Source organism: Myxine glutinosa, chromosome 10, assembly GCF_964187855.1.
Source record: "Myxine glutinosa chromosome 10, kmMyxGlut1.1, whole genome shotgun sequence".
Lineage (NCBI taxonomy): Eukaryota > Metazoa > Chordata > Myxini > Myxiniformes > Myxinidae > Myxine > Myxine glutinosa.
Window position 1 is genome coordinate 130964098 of NC_136270.1, and position 27044 is coordinate 130991141.

The 27044-nt window shown below is 41.5% G+C and overlaps 2 protein-coding genes across 7 annotated transcripts in view; both read right to left on the bottom strand.

Moving 5' to 3' along the window:
* Positions 1-27044, bottom strand: part of LOC137433773 (protein disulfide-isomerase A5) — a 489740-nt gene that overhangs the window by 409907 nt on the left and 52789 nt on the right. The gene's annotated exons all lie outside the window — the stretch shown is intronic.
* COL6A2 (collagen type VI alpha 2 chain) overlaps positions 1-27044 on the bottom strand; it is a 175008-nt gene that overhangs the window by 42251 nt on the left and 105713 nt on the right. For all 6 annotated transcript variants that reach the window (XM_078786120.1, XM_078786119.1, XM_078786117.1 and 3 more), the window contains 11 exons: positions 18191-18244; positions 16774-16836; positions 16514-16576; positions 16292-16345; positions 16086-16121; positions 15783-15845; positions 15311-15373; positions 13611-13673; positions 6457-6519; positions 6208-6258; positions 2303-2338 (listed from right to left, as the gene is read on the bottom strand). In XM_078786120.1, coding sequence (XP_078642246.1) covers positions 2303-2338; positions 6208-6258; positions 6457-6519; positions 13611-13673; positions 15311-15373; positions 15783-15845; positions 16086-16121; positions 16292-16345; positions 16514-16576; positions 16774-16836; positions 18191-18244 — 609 coding nt within the window. The remainder of the gene's footprint in view (positions 1-2302; positions 2339-6207; positions 6259-6456; positions 6520-13610; positions 13674-15310; positions 15374-15782; positions 15846-16085; positions 16122-16291; positions 16346-16513; positions 16577-16773; positions 16837-18190; positions 18245-27044) is intronic.

Below are 27044 nucleotides of genomic sequence, written 5' to 3' on the forward strand. Positions count from 1 at the left end.
CTTTCTGAATAATCCTCTCCAAGAAGTTCTGTCGCTCAAGCTTTTGGGTCTCACTATCTGCCATGATCTTTCTTGGGAAAATCGCATTTCCAAGCTGGCGTCCAAAGCCAGTCGCCGACTGGGCATCCTCCGTCGTGCGAAGTCCTTCCTTGGCACACCTGAGCTCCTCACCACATACAAGGCTTTCATCCGCAGCTCAATGGAATACTGTTTCCATTGGAATATGGAAATAATACATCCCCCCTTTGGGCCGGTTCTCCTGCCTCACACCTATCTCGTCTTCACGCTGTTGAAACCAAAGCTTTCAAAATCATTGGAATCTCCCGCGATGAAGCTAACTTTGAGGGCCTTTCACTCACTCACCGCAGGCAGGTAGGTGGTCTTTCTGTCTTCTACCGACTCCTCTCCGGCCTTGCTCCCCCAGCTCTCTCTGTGCTTTGTCCCCCAAATATTCCTACAGGTCGCACAAGATCTGCCTGCAACCCTCTTATGGTTTAACTGCCAAAATCAAGACTCTCTGCTCACCTTCACTCCTTCATTCCTCTTTTCTCCCGCCTCTGGAACAAACTCCCCCACTCCCTTCAATCCCACTCCTCCCTCCAGGTCTTTAAAACAGCTGTTCACCACCATCTCTTATCTTCCCCCATCCAAAACCTTGATCTTTTCTACCCCTGCTAATTCACACTAGATACACTTTTTCTAAATTCCAACTTCTTTCGTGGAAGTCCTTGCAGTGTTCATATGTTTTATACCTTTCCCACCTCCCCCCAAAACCTCCCCCTCCCACATTTCTCTCGATGTCTCTGCTCTCAAATGTTGTGTTTGTGTCCTTCGCCCTCTCTCCCCATCTTGTCTACCGCTCCCCTTATTTTGTGTTTTATGTGTTGGTTTGTGTCGGTTTGACGTTTTGTGTGATTAATGTTGGCTCTTTCACGAGGGTCGATCTTGTATCCCAAAAAAAAAAAAAAGGGCGAGAATAAAAATGAAAAACAATATAATTGGAGAGGAAAGAGTAGGTAAGAGAGTTGGGGAGAGTTCTGAGGAAGTAAATTGCGTTTAAGAGTCAACACAACAATGGATGGAGGCCCTCAATGTCAGACCTGAGATCAGGGCCGTCTATCCAGACATATTGAGATCTGGGCTATCCCTCGAGACATATCTCGAGCTTTTGATATCGTCTGGCACCAGCCTTGCTCTCAAAACTCTGAATATGGCATCAAAGACCAACTCCACATATGGATTCCTGACTTCCTCTACTCTTGCAGTCAACGCGTGGCTCTTAACGGAATCCTTTCATCTCCTCCCCCTGTCAAGGCCGGAGTGCCAAAGGTAGCATTCCGGGCCCAGTCCAATTCCCAATCTTCATAAGTGATCTTTCTGACTCTGAAAAATCCCCTTTATATATTTGCTGATAACTCCAACCTCTGTCATGACATCCCGCATCATTCAGGCCAGTAGACTGCAGCCTCATCTGTATCTTCAGACATTGATAAAATCACAAGCTGGTCAAACAATTGGAATATGTCTTACAATGGCAACTTCCAACACCCCTCCACCCAACCCCCCCCCCCCTCCCTCCTTCAAAATTAATGGAATCTCCAGTGATGAAGCTGAGTCTATGGGCCTTTCACTCCCCATTGCAGACAGGTCCATGGCCTCTCTGTCTTCTACCACCCCCTTTCTGGTCTTGCACCCTCTGCTCTTTCTGTGCTTTATCCCCCTATGTTTTTGCAGGGCACACATGGTCCACCATGAACCTTTTTCTGATGAAACTACCTAAATGCAGGATCACTGTTAACTTCCTCTTATTTGTTCTTGTTTTTCCCACCTGTGGGACAAAGTTCCACATCCTATTCGATCTCATTCTTCCGTCCAAGTGTTCAGGACAGCTGGTCACCACCATGTCAGATCATCCCCAATCCAAAACCATAATCTTTTCTATCCCCATTATCACCATCCCCCACCACAAGCCAACCTCCTTCCAAATTGCCAGTTTTTCCTTCCTGAGAAGTTCCTTCTGTGTCTATCTTGTCCACCGCCATCATTTGTCCAATTCACCCTCTATTTTGTCTTTCAACTCTGTTGTTAGTGTTTCCCCTTCTCTACTGTTCCTTTTGTTATGTCGCATCCTGATCTGTTCAGTGTTCTAACTCTTCCGTGAGCCTCGACTTTGTATGTAAAAAAACACCAAACACAAATTATGTTTCTTGGATTTTCCTTCATAAGATATATTTCTGCTATCATGATGATTACAGGAAGCTGAAGCAACTAAATTAAATGTGAAGAGTAGATAAAACCTTACCGCAGATCCGACAGTTCCAGGGTCACCACGGTCTCCCTGCAGGAAGCGTAACATGACATGGGACCATGATCAAAATGTATGCGTTCGCTCAAGACATCCACACTAGCTACTCCATCCAGATCACCAGTATCAGTTAGAGCAACTATATCAGGACAAACCTAGTAAGTGGCTTCCCAATGGAATCAGAATTACGGATGGAAAACAAAATGACGTGCTGACATTTCATGGGTAAACATTCGGACTCTCGCCAAATCTTGCGACTCAAGACTCAGACAAAGGACTCGCCCAATTCCGAAGGTCCAATAATTACTTCATACTCAGGTCATGTATATCTGAGAAAAACAAATGACGTAAGTACCGATGATACTTTAATCATATGTTCCCTTACAAGGAACTTCAAAGCAGGAGGCCCATGAAAGCCTGCACTCCGGTTGCCAAGCTATGGTTGTTTGTGCATCCTCTATCCTCTATCCACGTTAAAAGATGAGCATCAAGCAAGGAAGCAGCAAGTGCCATTTTATTATTATTTGGTATGACTCGGCCGAGGTTTGAACCAACGACCGAGGTTACGAGGTTACGAGGTTACGAAGAGGCCATGCAATGAGGAAGAGAAATCGGACGTGAAAGAGAAGACCATTATAAACTTCATAAAGGAGGATGACAAACTGAAGTTAAGCAATGTCAAGGGGGCAGGATGCATTTTGAAGCCAGGTATGGGTATGAAAGATTGCTCTCTCTTTGAAATTTGACGTCCAGTTTTTTTTCCATGAATCAAACTTTCGGCGGCTTATTGGATGGAAAATCATAGTCCATGAGAGTTGCACCATTGGAAAGAGCATGAAAAAGTGACTTGATCAAAACTAACTTAGTTTTTCCTTTTGTTTTTGAAATTTTGATTTCTAAGGGCTCACTTTAAATAGTTAAGTGTCTTCGAGGTCTTAAGGGTCTTTTGGGATATTGGGGGCCTTTAGGGTCTTAGGTGTCTTAAATGGTCTTCAAAGGTCTAAGAGGTTTCATCAGTCTAAAGGGTCAAAAGGTTTTTAAAAAGTACATTCCAATAGTACATAATTGACATGTTGCAGCACATGGTTTAAAAAGTACATTCCAATAGTACATAATTGACATGTTGCAGCACATGGTTTAAAAAAGTACATTCCAATAGTACATAATTGACATGTTGCAGCACATGGTTCAAAAAAGTACATTCCAATCGTACATAATTGACATGTTGCAGCACATGGTTCAAAAAAGTAGATTCCAATCGTACATAATTGACATGTTGCAGCACATGGTTTTTAAAAGTACATTCCAATAGTACATAATTGACGTGTTGCAGCACATGATTTTAAAAAGTAAATTCCAATAGCACATCATTGACATGTTGCAGCACATGGTTTAAAAAAAGTCCATCCAATGGTACATAATTGACATGTTGCAGCACATGGTTTAAAAAAAGTACATTCCAATGGTACATAATTGACACGTTGCAGCACATGGTTTAAAAAAGTTTTACATTCCAATAGTACATAATTGACATGTTGCAGCACATGGTTTAAAAAAAGTCCATCCAACAGTACATAATTGACATGTTGCAGCACATGGTTTGAAAAAGTAGATTCCAGGAGTACATAATTGACATGTTGCAGCACATGGTTTAAAAAAGTAGATTCCAATAGTACATAATTGACATGTTGCAGCACATGTTTTTAAAAAGTACATTCCAAGAGTACATATTTGACATGTTGCAGCACATGGTTTTAAAAAAGTACATTCCAATAGTACAACATTGACATGTACCAGCACATGGTTTTAAAAAAGTACATTCCAATAGTACATAATTGACATGTTGCAGCACATGGTTCAAAAAAGTACATTCCAATCGTACATAATTGACATGTTGCAGCACATGGTTCAAAAAAGTACATTCCAATAGTACATAATTGACATGTTGCAGCACATGGTTTAAAAAAGTACATTCCAATAGTACATAATTGACATGTTGCCTCACATGGTTAAAAAAAAGTATATTCCAAGAGTACATAATTGACATGTTGCATCACATGATTTTAAAAAGTACATTCCAATAGTACATAATTGACATGTTGCAGCACATGGTTTAAAAAAAGTAAATTCCAATAGTACATAATTGACATGTTGCAGCACATGGTTTTAAAAAAGTACATTCCAATAGTACATAATTGACATGTTGCAGCACATGGTTTAAAAAAGTACATTGCAATAGTACATAATTGACATGTTGCAGCACATGGTTTAAAAATAAGTACATTCCAATCGTACATAATTGACATGTTGCAGCACATGGTTTAAAAAAGTACATTCCAATAGTACATAATTGACATGTTGCAGCACATGGTTTAAAAAAGTACATTCCAATAGTACATAATTGACATGTTGCCTCACATGGTTTAAAAAAAGTATATTCCAAGAGTACATAATTGACATGTTGCAGCACATGATTTTAAAAAGTACATTCCAATAGTACATAATTGACATGTTGCAGCACATGGTTTAAAAAAAGTAAATTCCAAGAGTACATAATTGACATGTTGCAGCACATGGTTTAAAAAATACATTCCAATAGTACATAATTGACATGTTGCAGCACATGGTTTAAAAAAGTACATTGCAATAGTACATAATTGACATGTTGCAGCACATGGTTTAAAAATAAGTACATTCCAATCGTACATAATTGACATGTTGCAGCACATGGTTTAAAAAAAGTACATTCCAATAGTACATAATTGACATGTTGCAGCACATGATTTTAAAAAGTACATTCCAATAGTACATAATTGACATGTTGCAGCACATGATTTTAAAAAGTAAATTCCAATAGTACATAATTGACATGTTGCAGCACATGGTTTAAAAAAAGTAAATTCCAATAGTACATAATTGACATGTTGCAGCACATGGTTTAAAAAAGTACATTCCAATAGTACATAATTGACATGTTGCAGCACATGGTTTAAAAAAGTACATTGCAATAGTACATAATTGACATGTTGCAGCACATGGTTTAAAAAAGTACATTGCAATAGTACATAATTGACATGTTGCAGCACATGGTTTAAAAATAAGTACATTCCAATAGTACATAATTGACATGTTGCAGCACATGGTTTAAAAAAGTAAATTCCAATAGTACATAATTGACATGTTGCAGCACATGGTTTAAAAAAAGTAAATTCCAATAGTACATAATTGACATGTTGCAGCACATGGTTTAAAAAAGTAAATTCCAATAGTACATAATTGACATGTTGCAGCACATGGTTTAAAAAAGTACATTCCAATAGTACATAATTGACATGTTGCAGCACATGGTTTTAAAAAAGTACATTCCAATAGTACATAATTGACATGTTGCAGCACATGGTTTTAAAAAAGTACATTCCAACAGTACATAATTAATAGGCGTACGGGTATTCAAGATGCAACTGATGTTCAAAGAGTATTTAATTAATAGATATATTGGAACACAGTTTCATGAACCATGTTCCTCACTTATATATATATATCGATAAGGATGATTCGATAAGGTTTCAATATCGATAAGGATGATTGACGATCTCTTTTGCCGATGTTAAAAATGACATCAGTGGCATCTTCGATCTCAATCTGAGTCTTCCTGAGATGGTTTCCTCATACACCTGTTACAGACCTTATCAACCTGTTCCATGCTTGTTATAACTCTATATTCCGTGAAAATTGCTAAAAGGTGCCCCAAGTGGCTTTAAACATGAACATGTAAAGGTACGTCCAGGTAGATCAGCATAAACAAAACAAAACATCAAACACTGACCAATGTTTTAACAGAGTTCAACAAACCGCTCAGTATGGTACCGCACATTGGAAACCATCATGGTGTAATAACTTACCGGTGATCCTCGAGGCCCTGGAAACCCAATGCCTTCACGACCCTCGTCTCCCTGCACGTAACAACATTAATGACTTCAATTATTTATACTCCTCAGGTTCATACATGGTAAGTGGTGCCAAAGGTCATCGTCTTTGACTCAACACTTGTGGGGTTAATGGCGTCACAAAAAACCTGTCCAGGTGCTTAAGAGTCATAATCAACATTGTGTATGTGGGTTCATTCTGCTGCTACATGACCCTCGACTAACCTTGGGGCCTGGTAATCCAGGGTCTCCCATCAGACCAGAATCACCAGCATCTCCCACTCCTCCCTGCAGACAAGGGACAAGAAATAGGAAGATTGATTGACCAGAAAAGATTTGTCTGAGTAAGAAAGTCTCAATTAAACAAGTTACAAAATTTATAATAAAGTTCTTACAAAAACATTCGAAAGTGAATGTGTCAAAGCTGTCTGATCTTATAATGACATGTGATGACATGTGATGAGGTAGGCTTGGATGTAATGACATGTGATGAGCTAGGCTTGTATTTAATGATGTGATAACATGTAATGACATGTGATGAGCTATGCTTTGATGTAATGACGTGATGACATGTGATTAGCTAGGCTTGGATGTAATGACATGTGATGAGCTAGGCTTGGATGTAATGAAGTGTGATGAGCTAGGCCAGGATGTAATGACATGTGATGACATGTGATGAGCTAGGCTTGGATGTAATGACATGTGATGACATGTGATGAGCTAGGCTTGGATGTAATGACATGTGATGACATGTGATGAGCTAGGCTTGGATGTAATGACATGTGATGACATGTGATGAGCTAGGCTTGGATGTAATGACATGTGATGAGCTAGGCCAGGATGTAATGACATGTGATGACATGTGATGAGCTAGGCTTGGATGTAATGACATGTGATGAGCTAGGCTTGGATGTAATGACATGTGATGAGCTAGGCTTGTATTTAATGATGTGATAACATGTAATGACATGTGATGAGCTATGCTTTGATGTAATGACATATGATGAGATAGGCTTGGATGTAATGAAATGTGATGACATGTGATGAGCTAGGCTTTGATGTAATGACATGTGATGAGCTAGGCTTGGATGTAATGACATGTGATGAGCTAGGCTTGGATGTAATGACATGTGATGAGCTAGGCTTTGATGTAATCACATGTGATGAGATAGGCTTGGATGTAATGAAATGTGATGACATGTGATGAGCTAGGCTTTGATGTAATGACGTGATGAGATAGGCTTGGATGTAATGACGTGATGACATGTGATGAGCTAGGCTTTGATGTAATGACATGTGAGGAGTTAGGCTTGGATGTAATGACATGTGATGACATGTGATGAGCTATGCTTTGATGTAATGAAATGTGATGAGCTATGCTTGGATGTAATGACATGTGATGACATGTGATGAGCTAGGCCAGGATGTAATGACATGTGATGACATGTGATGAGCTAGGCTTGGATGTAATTACATGTGATGACATGTGATGAGCTAGGCCTGGATGTAATGACATGTGATGGCATGTGATGAGCTAGGCTTTGATGTAATGAAATGTGATGAGCTATGCTTGGATGTAATGACATGTGATGACATGTGATGAGCTAGGCCAGGATGTAATGACATGTGATGACATGTGATGAGCTAGGCTTGGATGTAATGACATGTGATAACATGTAATGACATGTGATGAGCTATGCTTTGATGTAATGACATATGATGAGATAGGCTTGGATGTAATGAAATGTGATGACATGTGATGAGCTAGGCTTTGATGTAATGACATGTGATGATCTAGGCTTGGATGTAATGACATGTGATGAGCTAGGCTTTGATGTAATGACGTGATGACATGTGATGAGATAGGCTTGGATGTAATGACGTGATGACATGTGACGAGATAGGCTTTGATGTAATGGCATGTGAGGAGCTAGGCTTGGATGTAATGACATGTTATGAGCTAGGCTTTGATGTAATGACATGTGATGAGATAGGCTTGGATGTAATGAAATGTGATGACATGTGATGAGCTAGGCTTTGATGAAATGACATGTGATGAGCTAGGCTTGGATGTAATGACATGTGATGAGCTAGGCTTTGATGTGATGACATGTGATGAGCTAGGCTTGGATGTAATGACATGTGATGACATGTGATGAGCTAGGCCAGGATGTAATGAGTGAGGCTTGGATGTAATGAAATGTGATGACATGTGATGAGCTATGCTTTCATGTAATGACATGTGATGAGCTAAGCTTGGATGTAATGATGTGATGACATGTGATGAGCTAGGCTTGGATGTAATGACATGTGATGAGCTATGCTTTGATGTAATGACATGTGATGAGCTAAGCTTGGATGTAATGACATGTGATGACATGTGATGAGCTAGGCTTTGATGTAATGAAATGTGATGAGCTATGCTTGGATGTAATGACATGTGATGAGCTAGGCCAGGATGTAATGACATGTGATGACATGTGATGAGCTAGGCTTGGATGTAATGAAATGTGATGAGCTATGCTTGGATGTAATGACATGTGATGAGCTAGGCCAGGATGTAATGACATGTGATGACATGTGATGAGCTAGGCTTGGATGTCATGACATGTGATGAGGTAGGCTTGTATTTAATGATGTGATAACATGTAATGACATGTGATGAGCTATGCTTTGATGTAATGACATGTGATGGGATAGGCTTGGATCTAATGAAATGTGATGACATGTGATGAGCTAGGCTTTGATGTAATGACATGTGATGAGCTAGGCTTGGATGTAATGACATGTGCTGAGATAGGCTTGGATGTAATGAAATGTGATGACATGTGATGAGCTAGGCTTTGATGTAATGACGTGATGACATGTGATGAGATAGGCTTGGATGTAATGACGTGATGACATGTGATGAGCTAGGCTTTGATGTAATGACATGTGAGGAGCTAGGCTTGGATGTAATGACATGTGATGAGCTAGGCTTTGATGTAATGACATGTGATGAGATAGGCTTGGATGTAATGAAATGTGATGACATGTGATGAGCTAGGCTTTGATGAAATGACATGTGATGAGCTAGGCTTGGACGTAATGACATGTGATGAGCTAGGCTTTGATGTGATGACATGTGATGAGCTAGGCTTGGATGTAATGACATGTGATGACATGTGATGAGCTAGGCCAGGATGTAATGAGCTAGGCTTGGATGTAATGAAATGTGATGACATGTGATGAGCTATGCTTTCATGTAATGACATGTGATGAGCTAAGCTTGGATGTAATGATGTGATGACATGTGATGAGCTAGGCTTGGATGTAATGAAATGTGATGACATGTGATGAGCTAAGCTTGGATGTAATGACATGTGATGACATGTGATGAGCTAAGCTTGGATGTAATGACATGTGATGAGTTAGGCTTTGATGTAATGAAATGTGATGACATGTGATGAGCTAGGCTTGGATGTAATGAAATATGATGACATGTGATGAGCTAGGCTTGGATGTAATGAAATGTGATGACATGTGATGAGCTAAGCTTGGATGTAATGACATGTGATGACATGTGATGAGCTATGCTTTCATGTAATGACATGTGATGAGCTAAGCTTGGATGTAATGACATGTGATGACATGTGATGAGCTAGGCTTGGATGTAATGAAATGTGATGACGTGATGAGCTAAGCTTGGATGTAATGACAAGTGATGACATGTGATGAGCTAAGCTTGGATGTAATGAAATGTGATGACATGTGATGAGCTATGCTTTGATGTAATGACATGTGATGAGCTAAGCTTGGATGTAATGACATGTGATGACATGTGATGAGCTAGGCGTGGATGTAATGAAATGTGATGACATGTGATGAGCTAGGCTTGGATGTAATGACATGTGATGACATGTGATGAGCTATGCTTTGATGTAATGACGTGATGAGATAGGCTTGGATGTAATGACGTGATGACATGTGATGAGCTAGGCTTTGATGTAATGACATGTGAGGAGTTAGGCTTGGATGTAATGACATGTGATGACATGTGATGAGCTATGCTTTGATGTAATGAAATGTGATGAGCTATGCTTGGATGTAATGACATGTGATGACATGTGATGAGCTAGGCCAGGATGTAATGACATGTGATGACATGTGATGAGCTAGGCTTGGAGGTAATTACATGTGATGACATGTGATGAGCTAGGCCAGGATGTAATGACATGTGATGGCATGTGATGAGCTAGGCTTTGATGTAATGAAATGTGATGAGCTATGCTTGGATGTAATGACATGTGATGACATGTGATGAGCTAGGCCAGGATGTAATGACATGTGATGAGCTAGGCTTGGATGTAATGACATGTGATAACATGTAATGACATGTGATGAGCTATGCTTTGATGTAATGACATATGATGAGATAGGCTTGGATGTAATGAAATGTGATGACATGTGATGAGCTAGGCTTTGATGTAATGACATGTGATGAGCTAGGCTTGGATGTAATGACATGTGATGAGCTAGGCTTTGATGTAATGACGTGATGACATGTGATGAGATAGGCTTGGATGTAATGACGTGATGACATGTGACGAGATAGGCTTTGATGTAATGGCATGTGAGGAGCTATGCTTGGATGTAATGACATGTGATGAGCTAGGCTTTGATGTAATGACATGTGATGAGATAGGCTTGGATGTAATGAAATGTGATGACATGTGATGAGCTAGGCTTTGATGAAATGACATGTGATGAGCTAGGCTTGGATGTAATGACATGTGATGAGCTAGGCTTTGATGTGATGACATGTGATGAGCTAGGCTTGGATGTAATGACATGTGATGACATGTGATGAGCTAGGCCAGGATGTAATGAGTGAGGCTTGGATGTAATGAAATGTGATGACATGTGAGGAGCTATGCTTTCATGTAATGACATGTGATGAGCTAAGCTTGGATGTAATGATGTGATGACATGTGATGAGCTAGGCTTGGATGTAATGACATGTGATGAGCTATGCTTTGATGTAATGACATGTGATGAGCTAAGCTTGGATGTAATGACATGTGATGACATGTGATGAGCTAGGCTTTGATGTAATGAAATGTGATGAGCTATGCTTGGATGTAATGACATGTGATGACATGTGATGAGCTAGGCCAGGATGTAATGACATGTGATGACATGTGATGAGCTAGGCTTGGATGTAATGAAATGTGATGAGCTATGCTTGGATGTAATGACATGTGATGACATGTGATGAGCTAGGCCAGGATGTAATGACATGTGATGACATGTGATGAGCTAGGCTTGGATGTCATGACATGTGATGAGCTAGGCTTGTATTTAATGATGTGATAACATGTAATGACATGTGATGAGCTATGCTTTGATGTAATGACATGTGATGGGATAGGCTTGGATGTAATGAAATGTGATGACATGTGATGAGCTAGGCTTTGATGTAATGACATGTGATGAGCTAGGCTTGGATGTAATGACATGTGATGAGCTAGGCTTTGATGTAATGACATGTGCTGAGATAGGCTTGGATGTAATGAAATGTGATGACATGTGATGAGCTAGGCTTTGATGTAATGACGTGATGACATGTGATGAGATAGGCTTGGATGTAATGACGTGATGACATGTGATGAGCTAGGCTTTGATGTAATGACATGTGAGGAGCTAGGCTTGGATGTAATGACATGTGATGAGCTAGGCTTTGATGTAATGACATGTGATGAGATAGGCTTGGATGTAATGAAATGTGATGACATGTGATGAGCTAGGCTTTGATGAAATGACATGTGATGAGCTAGGCTTGGACGTAATGACATGTGATGAGCTAGGCTTTGATGTGATGACATGTGATGAGCTAGGCTTGGATGTAATGACATGTGATGACATGTGATGAGCTAGGCCAGGATGTAATGAGCTAGGCTTGGATGTAATGAAATGTGATGACATGTGATGAGCTATGCTTTCATGTAATGACATGTGATGAGCTAAGCTTGGATGTAATGATGTGATGACATGTGATGAGCTAGGCTTGGATGTAATGAAATGTGATGACATGTGATGAGCTAAGCTTGGATGTAATGACATGTGATGAGCTAAGCTTGGATGTAATGACATGTGATGAGCTAGGCTTTGATGTAATGAAATGTGATGACATGTGATGAGCTAGGCTTGGATGTAATGAAATATGATGACATGTGATGAGCTAGGCTTGGATGTAATGAAATGTGATGACATGTGATGAGCTAAGCTTGGATGTAATGACATGTGATGACATGTGATGAGCTAGGCTTGGATGTAATGACATGTGATGACATGTGATGAGCTAGGCTTGGATGTAATGAAATGTGATGACGTGATGAGCTAAGCTTGGATGTAATGACAAGTGATGACATGTGATGAGCTAAGCTTGGATGTAATGAAATGTGATGACATGTGATGAGCTATGCTTTCATGTAATGACATGTGATGAGCTAAGCTTGGATGTAATGACATGTGATGACATGTGATGAGCTAGGCTTGGATGTAATGAAATGTGATGACGTGATGAGCTAAGCTTGGATGTAATGACAAGTGATGACATGTGATGAGCTAAGCTTGGATGTAATGAAATGTGATGACATGTGATGAGCTATGCTTTGATGTAATGACATGTGATGAGCTAAGCTTGGATGTAATGACATGTGATGACATGTGATGAGCTAGGCGTGGATGTAATGAAATGTGATGACATGTGATGAGCTAGGCTTGGATGTAATGACATGTGATGACATGTGATGAGCTATGCTTTGATGTAATGACATGTGATGAGCTAGGCTTTGATGTAATGACATGTGATGACCTAGGCTTTGATGTAATGACATGTGATGAGCTAGGCTTGGATGTAATGACATGTGATGACATGTGATGAGCTAGGCCAGGATGTAATGACATGTGATGACATGTGATGAGCTAGGCTTGGATGTAATGAAATGTGATGACATGTGATGAGCTATGCTTTGATGTAATGACATGTGATGAGCTAAGCTTGGATGTAATGACATGTGATGAGCTATGCTTTGATGTAATGAAATGTGATGGCATGTGATGAGCTATGCTTTGATGTAATAACATGTGATGAGCTAAGCTTGGATGTAATGACATGTGATGAGCTAAGCTTGGATGTAATGACATGTGATGAGCTAGGCTTGGATGTAATGAAATGTGATGACATGTGATGAGCTAGCCTTGGATGTAATGACATTTGATGAGTTGTGCTTGGATGAATTGAGCCATGATGAGCTGTGGTTGAATGTAATGGGCTATGATGAGTTGTGATTGGCTGCTGTGAAGTATGATTGAGTATGATTGGTTGCATTCCTCACTTGCTGGCCTTTCTTCCCATTCGTTCCGTGATCACCACGGATGCCTGGAAATCCTGGATCGCCCTGCAACAGCAGCAACAGCAACGGATGAAGACATATGTTAATGAAATATGTGAAACAAGAGAAATATGTTAATGTAAAATTCGAGCATTTGAGGTGCAGAGGTAGCAACTTTGAGCTATCTCGTCTGGGTCCGATTCCCAACACCAGACTATAACCCAACAGTGTGGAGTTTCACAGGCAGGGCCTTGTTCTTAAACCCGGTGTCCCATCTACTGGAATTGTTTGGTAGATGTTAAAGATCCCTTGGTCTCTTATGACAAAGACTAGGTAAGTTAGACAAGAGGTAAGGGCCTATATTCTGGAAGTGAATGGAAAATACAGGAAAATCCCAGCACCTACATCCAAGGTCGATTATAGAAATTCCAACAATAAACATGGGTATAAACCTGAGTATAAACCTGGGTATAAATCTGGCAAGACGGATGATTCTCAGGTTTTACAGGTGTTTGGTCAACTCAAAAATATCTGAACTAAAGTTTATTTCTGTATTCTCGCTCGTGTGCTATGAGCAACTATGAGCCAATGGCTGACATGACCCAAGGCTGCTTTTAAGGAAGTGCCCTTAGTGTGGATTTCACTTGGTCTGCTGGTGACCTTAGTGTGGTCTGCTGGTGACCTTAGTGTGGTCTGCTGGTGACCTTACTATGGTGTGCTGGTTACCTTAGTGCGGTCTGCCGGTGACCTCGGTGCGGTCTGCCAGTGACCTTGGTGTGGTCTGCCGGTGACCTTAGTTTGGTCTGCCGGTGACCTTAGTGTGTTTTTCCGGTGACCTTACTGCGGTCTGCTGGTGACCTTAGTGTGGTCTGCTGCTGAACTTAGAGCGGCCTGCTGGTGACCTTACGATGGTGTTCCGGTGACCTTAGTGCGGTCTGCTGGTGACCATAGTGCGGTTTGCCAGTGACCTTAGTGCGGTCTGCCGGTGACCTTAGTACGGTGTGCTGGTGACCTTAGTGTGGTCTGCTGCTGACCTTAGTGCAGTCTACTGGTGACCTCAGTGAGGTCTTCCAGTGACCTTAGTACGGTTTGCTGGTGACCTGAGAGCAGTCTGCTGGTGACCTTACTACGATGTGCTGGTGACCTGAGTGTGGTCTGCTGGTGACCTCAGTACAGTTTGCCGGTGACCTTAGTGCGGTCTGCCGTTGACCTTAGTATGGTTTGCCGATGACCTGAGAGTGGTCTGCCGGTGACCTTAGTGTGGTCTGCTGCTGATATTAGTGTGGTCTGCTGGTTACCTTAGTGCGGTCTGCTGGTGACTTTAGTGCGGTCTGCCGGTGACCTTAGTATGGTCTGCCAAGGACCTTACTGTGGTCTTCCGGTGACCTTAGTGCGGTCTGCCGGTGACCTTACTGTGGTCTGCTGGTGACCTTAGTGCGGTCTGCCAGTGACCTCAGTACAGGTTTGCCGGTGACCTTAGTGCGGTCTGCCGCTGACCTCAGTACAGTTTGCCGGTGACCTTAGTGCAGTCTGCCGGTGACATTAGTATGGTTTGCCGGTGACCTTAATGTGGTCTGCTGATGACCTTAGTGCAGTCTGCTGGTGACCTTAGTGCAGTCTGCTGGTGAGATGTTGTGTACATTAATGTTTGAAGCATCAGTGTTTCTCGCTTCATGCATGTCAACAAAAGTAAAACAACTTACATCCTCTCCTGGTACCCCAGACTGTCCTGGGTTCCCTCTGGCACCCTCGGGTCCTTGTTCACTCTGTGAAGAAAATAAACATTATTATAATACATGACAGGTGATGTACAGTAAATAGTCGGTAAACGATCAAATTGCTGCACGTTCAGGCAATATGTAAACAGGTCCCTTCCACTTCATGTGGGGAAGGTTCAGTAGTTAAGTCCACATAACACATATGTATTAATGGGGTAATAATAATCAGTGGTAAGGATGAGGCATGGCAGGAGGTGGCAGTGCACTGCCTGTTTGGCATCCTGGAGGGATGAATGGGGGAAAATGACCCCTGGAAGTTGGTTTCATGGGTGGGAGATGCGAGGAACTAAGGAGTTGCGGAGTGCAGTCAGCCTGGAACTTCAACAGCAGGTCTCAACAACTTGTTCAGATCAAAACGAGAACATTAAGCATCTCTGGTTTCTCCTAACTTTCTCACCTTCTCTCCATCTTTTCCATTTGTTCCAGGAGTACCTATGGCACCAGGGTCACCCCGATAGCCCTGAATTGTGGGAAATTGTGGGCATTAGTTGTGTATAACAGAACTACACACACCCTCACTCACAATCAGAAATCACAACAACAATCGATGTCCACCTTTTAACATCCTCTCCATTCAACACCGGACTTTGAGTTTGATCATTAGACCACTGAGCTCACAGATAAGTAGTATTTCAAAGTCTGTTACGTACAATACAACAGGAAACATATTTAAAACCATGTAGTCAACATTATCTGTTACCTGGTCTCCCGCTAATCCAGGTGTACCTACACTCCCCTGTAAATAAAAAACAAGACAAGATGATGTCACAGATATGAGCCTCATGTTGAGAAACTGTTGAGCTGAGATTCACGTCGCAACAAAATGGAGTAGTATACCTATTGCGTTTGTACACTTCCATGTTAATCAAGCAGATCATGAACCAGTGGGTATATTTATGTTTTTACCTCAACTCCTTTCGCACCAGGACTCCCTGAATCACCTTGATAACCAAGGGGTCCCTGCAGATACAGGAGGGAAAATCACAAAGGATTCATTTCAATATTCCGGAATTACACCAGAAGTCACGGCCCTGCCGATGTCTTTTTCGGTCGTTTAGGAAGCGGATTGCAAGACCTAATTACTGTAAAACTGTAAGCAGCAAGTTCAAAACCAAAGAGTCAGCCCACCTTGTCCCCAGGTTCTCCTACAGGCCCGGATGGTCCGTGTTTGCCTGGTCTTCCGGAGTCACCCTGAGGTACAGTCCCAGTTAGCACATGGGTCAAGGTGGATAAGTTGTGGTGGATTTCATTACATCCTTTTGAGAGTTTACAAAGAACTAAACAATTGATTTAATTGTTTTTTTTATAAATGTGTAAATGTTTAAACGAATATAAAAAGTAAGAACAAAACTATTTTTTAACATCAAGGCTAAATTATTAAATCATACCTTCTCACCACCATCCCCTTTTGGTCCTCTCGCCCCAGCTTCTCCAGGAACACCATGAGGACCCTGTAAAGTAAAATGTTTGAAGGATTAGGGTACCACATCAATACCTGCTCATTCATTGACCTCGCAGTGATATTGGCATCTTCATGAACTTCAGATAAAATTCTCTCAATTCCCTTAACTCAATATCTCAAGATAAAATTCTCTCAATTCTCTCAACTCAATATCTCAAGATAAAATTCTCTTAATTATATCAACTCAACATCTCACCTCAATATCTCAACTCAATATCTCAAGAAAAATTATCTCATTTCTCTCAACTCAACATCTCAACTCAATATCTCAACTCAATATATCAACTCAATATCTCAAGATAAAATTCTCTCAACTCAACATCTCAACTCAACATCTCAACTCAACATCTCAACTCAACATCTCAACTCAACATCTCAACTCAACATCTCAACTCAACATCTCAACTCAACATCTCAACTCAATATCTCAACTCAATATATCAACTCAATATCTCAAGATAAAATTCTCTCAATTCTCTCAACTCAACATCTCAACTCAACATCTCAACTCAACATCTCAACTCAACATCTCAACTCAACATCTCAACTCAATATCTCAACTCAATATCTCAACTCAATATCTCAAGATAAAATTCTCTCAATTCTCTCAACTCAACATCTCAACTCAACATCTCAACTCAACATCTCAACTCAACATCTCAACTCAACATCTCAACTCAACATCTCAACTCAATATCTCAACTCAATATCTCAACTCAATATCTCAACATAAAATTCTCTCAATTCTCTCAACTCAATATCTCAAGTCAATATCTCAAGATAAAATTCTCTCAACCATAAATCAATCGTCTCTTGATCGTCATTTGACAGCATACCAGGAACCGAGTAGATGAATGAAAGGTATGAATAGCGCATCACCTCCAAAGGTTACCCAAGGATGTAAACACAAGCAGGTGGGATTCGAATATGCCGGTTTGACTTATGCAGACATTTAATTGTCTTACATAATGTGAATTGCCTTTCCTCATTGGAGGAAGCTACAGCAGCCATTCTGCCATGAACGCCCTGTAGCTGTCACTCCAACAAATCATCATCAAGTACCTCTCAGGTGCCACCTGGAGGCAGAAAATTATATTACATATGCCAGGTAAACGAGCAATTTCCAACAACAGCCGTTTCATCCTCCGGATCTCATTGTCCAATGTTGAAGTTATCGCTGAAGTAGGCGACCATTTATCGGCCTGATAAGTGATTTAATTTAATGCAAAGACGCGGTTACCCTTTGGTACATTGTTATAGATCACTTGATACAAACAAAAGTGCGGTTACATTGTGCCAACACTGACAAAGCAAGCTTTTTGTGCACGTTGTTGTGGTCTTACCCAGTCACCAGCATCACCCTTGCACCCCGGTGCACCTATTCTGCCATGGCGACCCTGCGTATGTAAAACACATCACACAAAGCAGATGATTAACCAATCAAACAGGACCCTTCAACAATAACTTCCAAAAGTGAGTGTTGCTGCATCTTATGATGGTGTACATGGTAAAGGTCATGATACATGTAATTATATATTTTTTTATTGTCACGTGATTTTCCTGCAAACGTGACTTTTTCACAAAATGAAAGTTTCACATTTTCCTTACTTTACGTTACTTTACGAGTCGATTTTCCAGTTTGTGAGTAAACGAAGGCAATGTGGTTCTTCTTCGTCTTGAGCATTCTGCATATGGCTGTTGGTTGCATCATTTGCTGGGAGGTCAGGTGTGCCGCAGATGAAGTGCCCCCTATAACTTAGAACAGAAATTTGGAATTTGTTCAGGGTGCCAATGATGGGGTTGTTTTTTTTTCTTTTTTTTTTGTATACTGAATCGAGGCTGGTGAAAGAGCTGACATTTATTTCACAAACAAACCAACCAGACAAACAAAATATATAAAAAGAGGGAGCGGAAGACAAGAGAAGGGGAAGCACACAAACACTTGAGGGCACACAACATTTAAGAGCAGGGAGATGTGTGGGAGGGAGAGGGCTTGGGGGGAGGGGGGTGGCAGAAGTATCAAACACAAGGACACCAAGGACTTCCAGGACAGAAGTTGGTATTTCAAAAAAGTGGAATTGGGGTGAAATTAGCGGGGATAGAAAAGATCAATGTTTTGGATGGGGGAAGATAAGAGATGGTGGTGAACAGCTGTTTTAAAGACCTGGAGGGTGGAGTGGGATTGAAGAGAGTGAGGGAGTTTGTTCCAGAGGTGGGAGAAAAGAGGAATGAAGGTGAGCAGAGAGTCTTGATTTTGGCAGTTTGACCATAAGAGGGTTGCAGGCAGATCTTGTGCGACCTGTAGGAATATTTGCTGGACAGAGCCCAGAGAGAGCTAGGGGGGCAAGGCCAGAGAGGAGTCGGTAGAAGATGGAAAGACCACAAACCTGCCTGCGGTGAGTGAGTGAGAGGCCCTTGGAGTTAGCTTCATCGCGGGAGATTCCAATGATTCTGAACGCTTTGGTTTCAACAGCGTGAAGACGAGCTAGGTGCGAGGCAGGTGCACCAGCCCAGAGGGGAGAGCAGTATTCCATTGAGCTGCGGATGAAAGCCTTGTATGTGGTGAGGAGCTCAGGTGTGCCAAGGAAGGACTACGCACGACGGAGGATGCCCAGTCGGCGACTGGCTTTGGAGGCCAGATTTGAAATGTGGTTTTCCCAGGAAAGATCATGGCAGATAGTGAGACCCAAAAGCTTGAGTGACAGAACTTCTGGGAGACGATTATTCAGAAAGTGGCTGGGAGGGTTGTCCAGTCGGTCTTTTCGGAGAGACATCGTAAGAGTGTGAGATTTGTCAGGATTGAAAGACATGTTCCACTTGTATGCCCAGTCTGTGATTTTGTCCAGGTCTGCAGAGAGTGAGGAGGCTGCAGACTGCCGATCTGAGGGATGAAGAATGGAGCGACAGAGAGTAGAGTCGTCAGCAAAGAGATAGAGAGGATTTTCAAGAGAGTCAGAGAGATCATTGATGAAGACCAGAAAAAGCACAGGGCCCAGAACACTGCCTTGTGGAACTCCAGCCTGAACAGGAAGAGGAGATGAGAGAAACCCATTCACGGCCACATGTTGACTACGACCAGAGAGGAATTCCGCCAACCATGCGTGGAGATTTCCATGGATACCAAAAGAGGAGAGTTTGGTGAGCAGAGCGGGGTGCCAGACCGTATCGAAGGCATGTGATATGTCAAGGGAGACAGCTCTAATTTCCTGTTTGGCATTGAGGACCTCCTTGAGGCGTGGGATTTGGCTTGTGAAATTTGGCATTGAGACTTGTGAAAGAGCTAACATTAATCACAAAAAGAAACAAGCGGACACATAAAACAAATAATAAGGGGAGCGGTAGAGAAGATGGGGAGAGAGGGGGAAGGACACAAACACAACATTTGAGAGCAGGGACATCGGGAGATCTGTGGGAGGGAGAGGGCTTGGGGGGGAGGAGGCGTGGGAAGGGGGGTTGGGGGGGAGGTGGGAGAGGTATAAAACACATGGACACTGCAAGGACTTCCACGAAAGAAGTTGCAATTTCAAAAAAGTGGAATTGGGGTGAATTAATGGGGGTAGAAAAGATCAAGGTTTTGGATGGGGGAAGATAAGAGATGGTGGTGAACAGCTGTTTTAAAGACCTGGAGGGAGGAGATGGATTGAAGGGAGTGGGGGAGTTTGTTCCAGAGGCGGGAGAAAAGAGGAATGAAGGAGTGAAGGTGAGCAGAAGTTTGCCTACTCTTTGCAAAGGACATAGTGGGATGTTTAACATCCACCAATTAATACTGCCGGATGGGACGACTAGTTTAACGTCCATCTGAAGGATGACACACACGTTGATAAATCACCCTCCATGTGAAACACCAGGATGGTAGTTCATAGCCGAGTCAGAATCCAAATCCAGGCGAGAAAGATCAGAGGTGATCTATATATACTATAACAGCAGAAAGATTACTATAATACATATCACCACAACATGGATTTCAAAAGAACGTTTTTATAAATCACAAATATTGTGATAATGTTCAATTTTACAACCGGAGGTACTATGCTCAAATTTCAAATATATAAACAGAGTATAAAGTACATTTTACATCAATTTTGACATGATTAATTATTTATCATTTTCAAGGAAAGCCGATAGTCTATATCAATGATTCAAGTAATTTTTAACCATTTCAGTTCAATATTCCAAAAACATCCAGCTTTTCAATAAATAATAAATACTTGAGCAATTTCTGAGTACCCTGGGTATCGCATAACATATCATTCACTCTAAGCTCGTTTCAATCCACCCATGACCGTTATCTGCTCTCAGGGACTCCGTTCTGCCAAAGCAGTTCCTGTGGCTGAGAAATCGCTCTGTGTGGTCACCTGTCCATCGCAGGTAAAGTGCATCATGTAAAATAACACTCGAATTCCAATAGAGGGAAAGTAAATACAAAATTAAACTAGAAAGCATCTGAAAATGTAAAACCCATCCACATCCGTTTTGTGTTCAGACATCTTCTTCTTCCGTATGCGAAACATGACGTAAACAGCAAAAATAATAATAATAAAAAAATAAATCAGAAAATGACAATTTTATGCAACCTTGACATTTGACCTTTTGATCTCAAAAAAATAAAACAATCGGCTTGTAACTTTTGAGTGGTGAACCAATTTAGTGACCCAATATGTAAATTCTTAAAATTTAATGTCAATTGGATGAAAATTAACAATTTTATGTGATGCTGACCTTTGACCTTTTGACAAAATTATTCATTTGTCTTCTCCACATTCTCATAATAAAAGCTTTGTTGAAAATTTCATGACAAAAGCTCAAATGTCAAAAACGTCACAGTCAAGACAGATACACAGACAAACACACACAAGTAATTAAAAACCCCCGCTGCGCAGGGATGGGGTCGATAATGAAATATCTATCGATAATGAAATATCTATCGATAATGAAATATCTATCGATAATGAAATATCTATCGATAATGAAATATCTATCGATAATGAAATATCTATCGATAATGAAATATCTATCGATAATGAAATATCTATCGATAATGAAATATCTATCGATAATGAAATATCTATCGATAATGAAATATCTATCGATAATGAAATATCTATCGATAATGAAATATCTAACGATAATGAAATATCTATCGATAATGAAATATCTATCGATAATGAAATATCTATCGATAATGAAATATCTATCGATAATGAAATATCTATCGATAATGAAATATCTATCGATAATGAAATATCTATCGATAATGAAATATCTATCGATAATGAAATATCTATCCATTGTGTTCGTGAAAAGTTTGTTACATGACCGGAAGTTGAGATCGAAAATGAAAGGTGCCAAGAGGGGCTAAACTATGGTCTGTTCTAAATAATACCTAGAGAAACCGGACCCACACGGCCGGCACCACAACCCTGATCAGGGAGCGAAAGAAAGAGCTCGATCAACTGAGCAAGGGAGGAGATTCAAACGAACATGTGAAGGCCAATCATGCTGTAATACCCACCAAATAGTAGAAATAGTCTTGATTGCAAACACACGAATCTCAAAAAAAACAGAGTGTACAACTAATATACCACGAGAAACAAGTCTTATCAATCATGTATCATTAACACCACCTGAAACAAGCCTGATCAATCATGTATCAGTGATACGACGTGATACAAGCCTCATCAATCAAGTATCAGTCACACCACGTGAAACAAGCCTGATCAATCAAATATCAGTAACACCACGTGAAACAAGCCTTACCAATCAAATATCAGTAATATCATGTGAAACAAGCCTTACCAATCAAATATCAGTAACACCACGTGAAACAAGCCTTACCAATCAAATATCAGTAATATCATGTGAAACAAGCCTGATCAATCAAATATCAGTAACACCACGTGAAACAAGCCTTACCAATCAAATATCAGTAATATCATGTGAAACAAGCCTTACCAATCAAATATCAGTAACACCACGTGAAACAAGCCTTACCAATCAAATATCAGTAATATCATGTGAAACAAGCCTGATCAATCAAATATCAGTAACACCACGTGAAACAAGCCTTACCAATCAAATATCAGTAATATCATGTGAAACAAGCCTTACCAATCAAATATCAGTAACACCACATGAAACAAGCCTTACCAATCAAATATCAGTAATATCATGTGAAACAAGCCTGATCAATCAAATATCAGTAACACCACGTGAAACAAGCCTTACCAATCAAATATCAGTAATATCATGTGAAACAAGCCTGATCAATCAAATATCAGTAACACCACATGAAACAAGCCTTACCAATCAAATATCAGTAACACCACGTGAAACAAGCCTTACCAATCAAATATCAGTAATATCATGTGAAACACACTGTCTCCTTCCTTGCCTTTTCTTCTATTAATAATTTTTTTTAAATTCCGTACAGGACTGGGATCAGGCTCAAAGTGTCCATGGAAGAGTACGAGATACTTCAACAGGTATACTCTGTTTCAGTTTTGGAAAGACCCCATGGAGTTGCACTCAACTGAGAAGGGATGCCTAGTTTAGATATTTCCAAAGCAATTTTGTTTCGTTAGGTTACACTTCCCCTTGTATCCCGGATAGGGAAATGTATTGTGTGTGTAGCAGGTTCAAATCCCCTTTGTAATTATTCCCTTTCTTCATCTATCCCTTCTAAACTCTTCCCATCCCTCTTCTCCCATTTCCTTCCCCACACCTTCTTACACCACAACCATGCACAAAGAGCACCATGCACACGTTACATTAAATACACACACATATTAACTTACCAATCAAAGCCATTGCTGTGGTGTCCGAGTCTTCTACACTGCGCCATTTCAATGCTGCCATCCCGGCAATCCATTCAATGCCCAAGCGCAATCCAAGAGGAAAAAGCTACATATCCAGACGCTGGGCGGTTGAACGAAAGCTACAGGGCTGACCCTCAGAACAGCTACAAAGAAGGAAAGGACTGGGTGCGTGCTAACTGCCAATGAGAAAGCGGCACGCAAAGGTCAAAGCGTGATGAGGTGACCTTCACTTCAAAAAGCCACACATCGTCCAGGAGCAATAAAAGCCAGAGAATTCCAAGAATAGCGGCTGCTTCGCATCTGGAGAACGATATTACAAAGCTGTGCCACAACAATAGGCTTCACCAAAGGACGAACCTCTACAAGGACAAACATCTGTGGGGATGAACAGCCTGGTGCCACGAGGCAGAGGGTGGACAGACAGAGCAGGTTCTATGGACGTGGTGGCCAAACACCCTGACATACATGACTTTTCTCTTCCATCACTACTTCTAATTTGTTTACTTTAAAAGAGTTTCAATGATTGCCCTTTGACCCGCCCAGGCGGGGTTACCGATTCACACCCTCAAAATTTCCTCTTGCGCATACATTGCATGCACCTGCACCTCTCCTGACACATTGCACCGCATTGCCCTGTTCCTCTTCTTCCTCCCTGTGCTCCCTTTCCTTCACGTTGGGACCCACGTGGGCTTGCTGGCTCGTGTGCGGGTGAAAAAGGGGTTGACAATACGCCCCGACTTCTTCTTCTTCTCTCTCTATGCCCTCTTTTATCTAATTCCCCGGTTGAATGAGGCACGCCTGTAAGGTCAATGTATAAGGGGTTCTTTATGTGCTAGGGTTTAAGACTGTTATTTGTGACACTGCATCTTTGCCAACACTGGTTTGTAAATATGTGCCTTTGCTAAATCCTTAGAAACTTTGCAAACATGGTTGATTATCTGATTCCTCCATTGGTTAGACATAGTATGTCATAGGTAGATGGGAGGTTGTACCATAATGGTTCGCTAAGATAGATTAGCCGATGTCCTATTTAGAGTTCCGCTCAGCCGTACCTAATTAATAGATAAGGGTGGGGCATCGAGGGCACGTTTCCCCATTTGGGATAACTAAATCACCAGGAAGGTAACATGAGATTTGGGCGTGAGGTCCCAACTAGATTTAGTCACTACAGATGGTGTCCGTGGTTGCTTAGCAACCCGTCATGCTGCGAAGTTATCTGCGGCTCGCCTCCTTGAGGGTCAAAGGTTGGGAAGCGGGTCCGAGAGAGAGGATACTAGTGACACGGCCGGCAAGCCCGTAACAATACATTGTGGTGAATTAGAGAGGTACGGAGGAGGAGGAGGAGTAGAAGAGGAAGTAGTAGGCAGAAAAGGATGTAGGAGGAGAAGTAGATATTTTGTGAACAAGGAACTTGGACAGAGAAAGTAAACTCACTTATAGGAAAAGAAGTACCGTAAGTGAGCCTCCATTTCAGCTGTTCATGTCAAACATTGTAACACCAGAACAAAACAGTATGACCATTCATCTTCAAAAGAGTATTTCAAGATGGCCAGGCTTCCATTGTTGGGTACGAGTGATGGTGGGGGAATGGGAAGGGGATGAGGGGACCTTTTGTAACTACTTTACACGATGGATGATGTAACCTCCCAAATGGCCTGTGATGTACTCTGTTTGCTTTTAGGGCAATATGGAGATAAAAGCGTTTTTAACATCTCAGATGATGCAACATGGACTTCTTTGTTCTTGAAAAGACAATTTGACAGCCAGAAGTGCAGTGACATCCAATCCCTGTTTTCCATGTCTCCGGATCCTTTATAATATTTATCTTGGCAACTGTTCTCGTACAAATAGTGAGAGATGTCAGTAAAAACGAGATTCAAAAACACGGTTGTGTAAAAGGTACGGTTACTGTAAATAGGCCCCAAATAGTCATTCTGACTGTGGAAATTATAGACCAGAAAAATAAAATCTTTCAAGACCGCAGAAGGTTGGCTTGATCAATGTCCTGAAGATTAATGGAGAAGAGCTGCTGATCATACGATAGGGCGCAAAGTGATGAAAGAAAACGATGACGTCATATTGGTCTACCTCAGAGAACGGTCAAGTGAATGGTGCTGGGAAAACCAAATGTTTCTATTGATATAAAATAATCAAGAATTTATTTCTGTGATTTGGACAGAAACTCGGCTGGTGGGTTTAAACAGCGAAGAGTGTAATGAAGAATTGAAAGAACCGAGCTGATTGAGGCCTATTTACTCTCCTTTCATTGAAATAGTCCTCCGGAGTCATGCCAATTGCCTGATGCTGATACATCCGCTATAGGCAGGTAAATCCCAAGGTACACTACATTACCAAAAGTATGAGGACACCCCCTTCTAATTAGTGGATTCGGCTGTTTCAGCCACACCTGACAGGTATATATAATCAAGCACACAGCCATACAATCTCCATAGATAAACATTGGCAGTAGAATGGGCTGTACTGAAGAGCTCAGTCACTTTCAACGTGGCACCGTCATAGGATGCCACCTTTCCAACAAATCAATTCGTCAAATTTCAGCCCTGCTCGAGCTGCCCCGGTCAACTGTAAGTGCTGTTATTGTGAAGTGGAAAGGTCGAGGAGCAACAACAGCTCAGCCGCGAAGTGGTAGTCCACACAAGCTCACAGAACAAGACCGCCGAGTGCTGAAGCACGTAGCGTGCAAAAATTGTCTGTCCCCAGTTGCAACACTCACAGCGGAGTTCCAAACTGCCTCTGGAAGCAACGTCAGCACAACAACTGTTTGTCGGGAACGTCATGAAATGGGTTTCCATGGCTGAGCAGCCGCACACAAGCCTTACATCACCTTGTGCAATGTCAAGCGTCAGCTGGAGTGGTGTAAAGCTCGCCGCCATTGGACTCGAGATCAGTGGAAACTAGTTACCTGGAGTGATGAATCACGCTTCACCATCTGGCAGTCCGACGGACGAATCTGGCTTTGGCAGATGCCAGGAGAACGCTACCTGCCCGAATGCATAGTGCCAGCTGTAAAGCTTGGTGGAGGAGGAATAATGGTCTGGGGCTGTTTTTCATGGTTCGGGCTAGGCCCCTTAGTTCCAGTGAAGGGAAATCTTAATGCTACAGCACACAATGACATTCCAGACGATTGTGTGCTTCCAACTTTGTGGCAACAGTTTGGGGAAGGCCTTTTCCTGTTTCAGCATGACAATGCCCCCGTGCACAAAGTGAGGTCCATACAGAAATGGTTTGTCGAGATCAGTGTGGAAGAACTTGAGTGGCCTGCACAGAGCCCTGACCTCAACCCCATCGAACACCTTTGGGATGGATAGGAACGCCCCTGTGAGTCAGGCCTAATCGCCCAACAACAGTGCCCGATCTCACT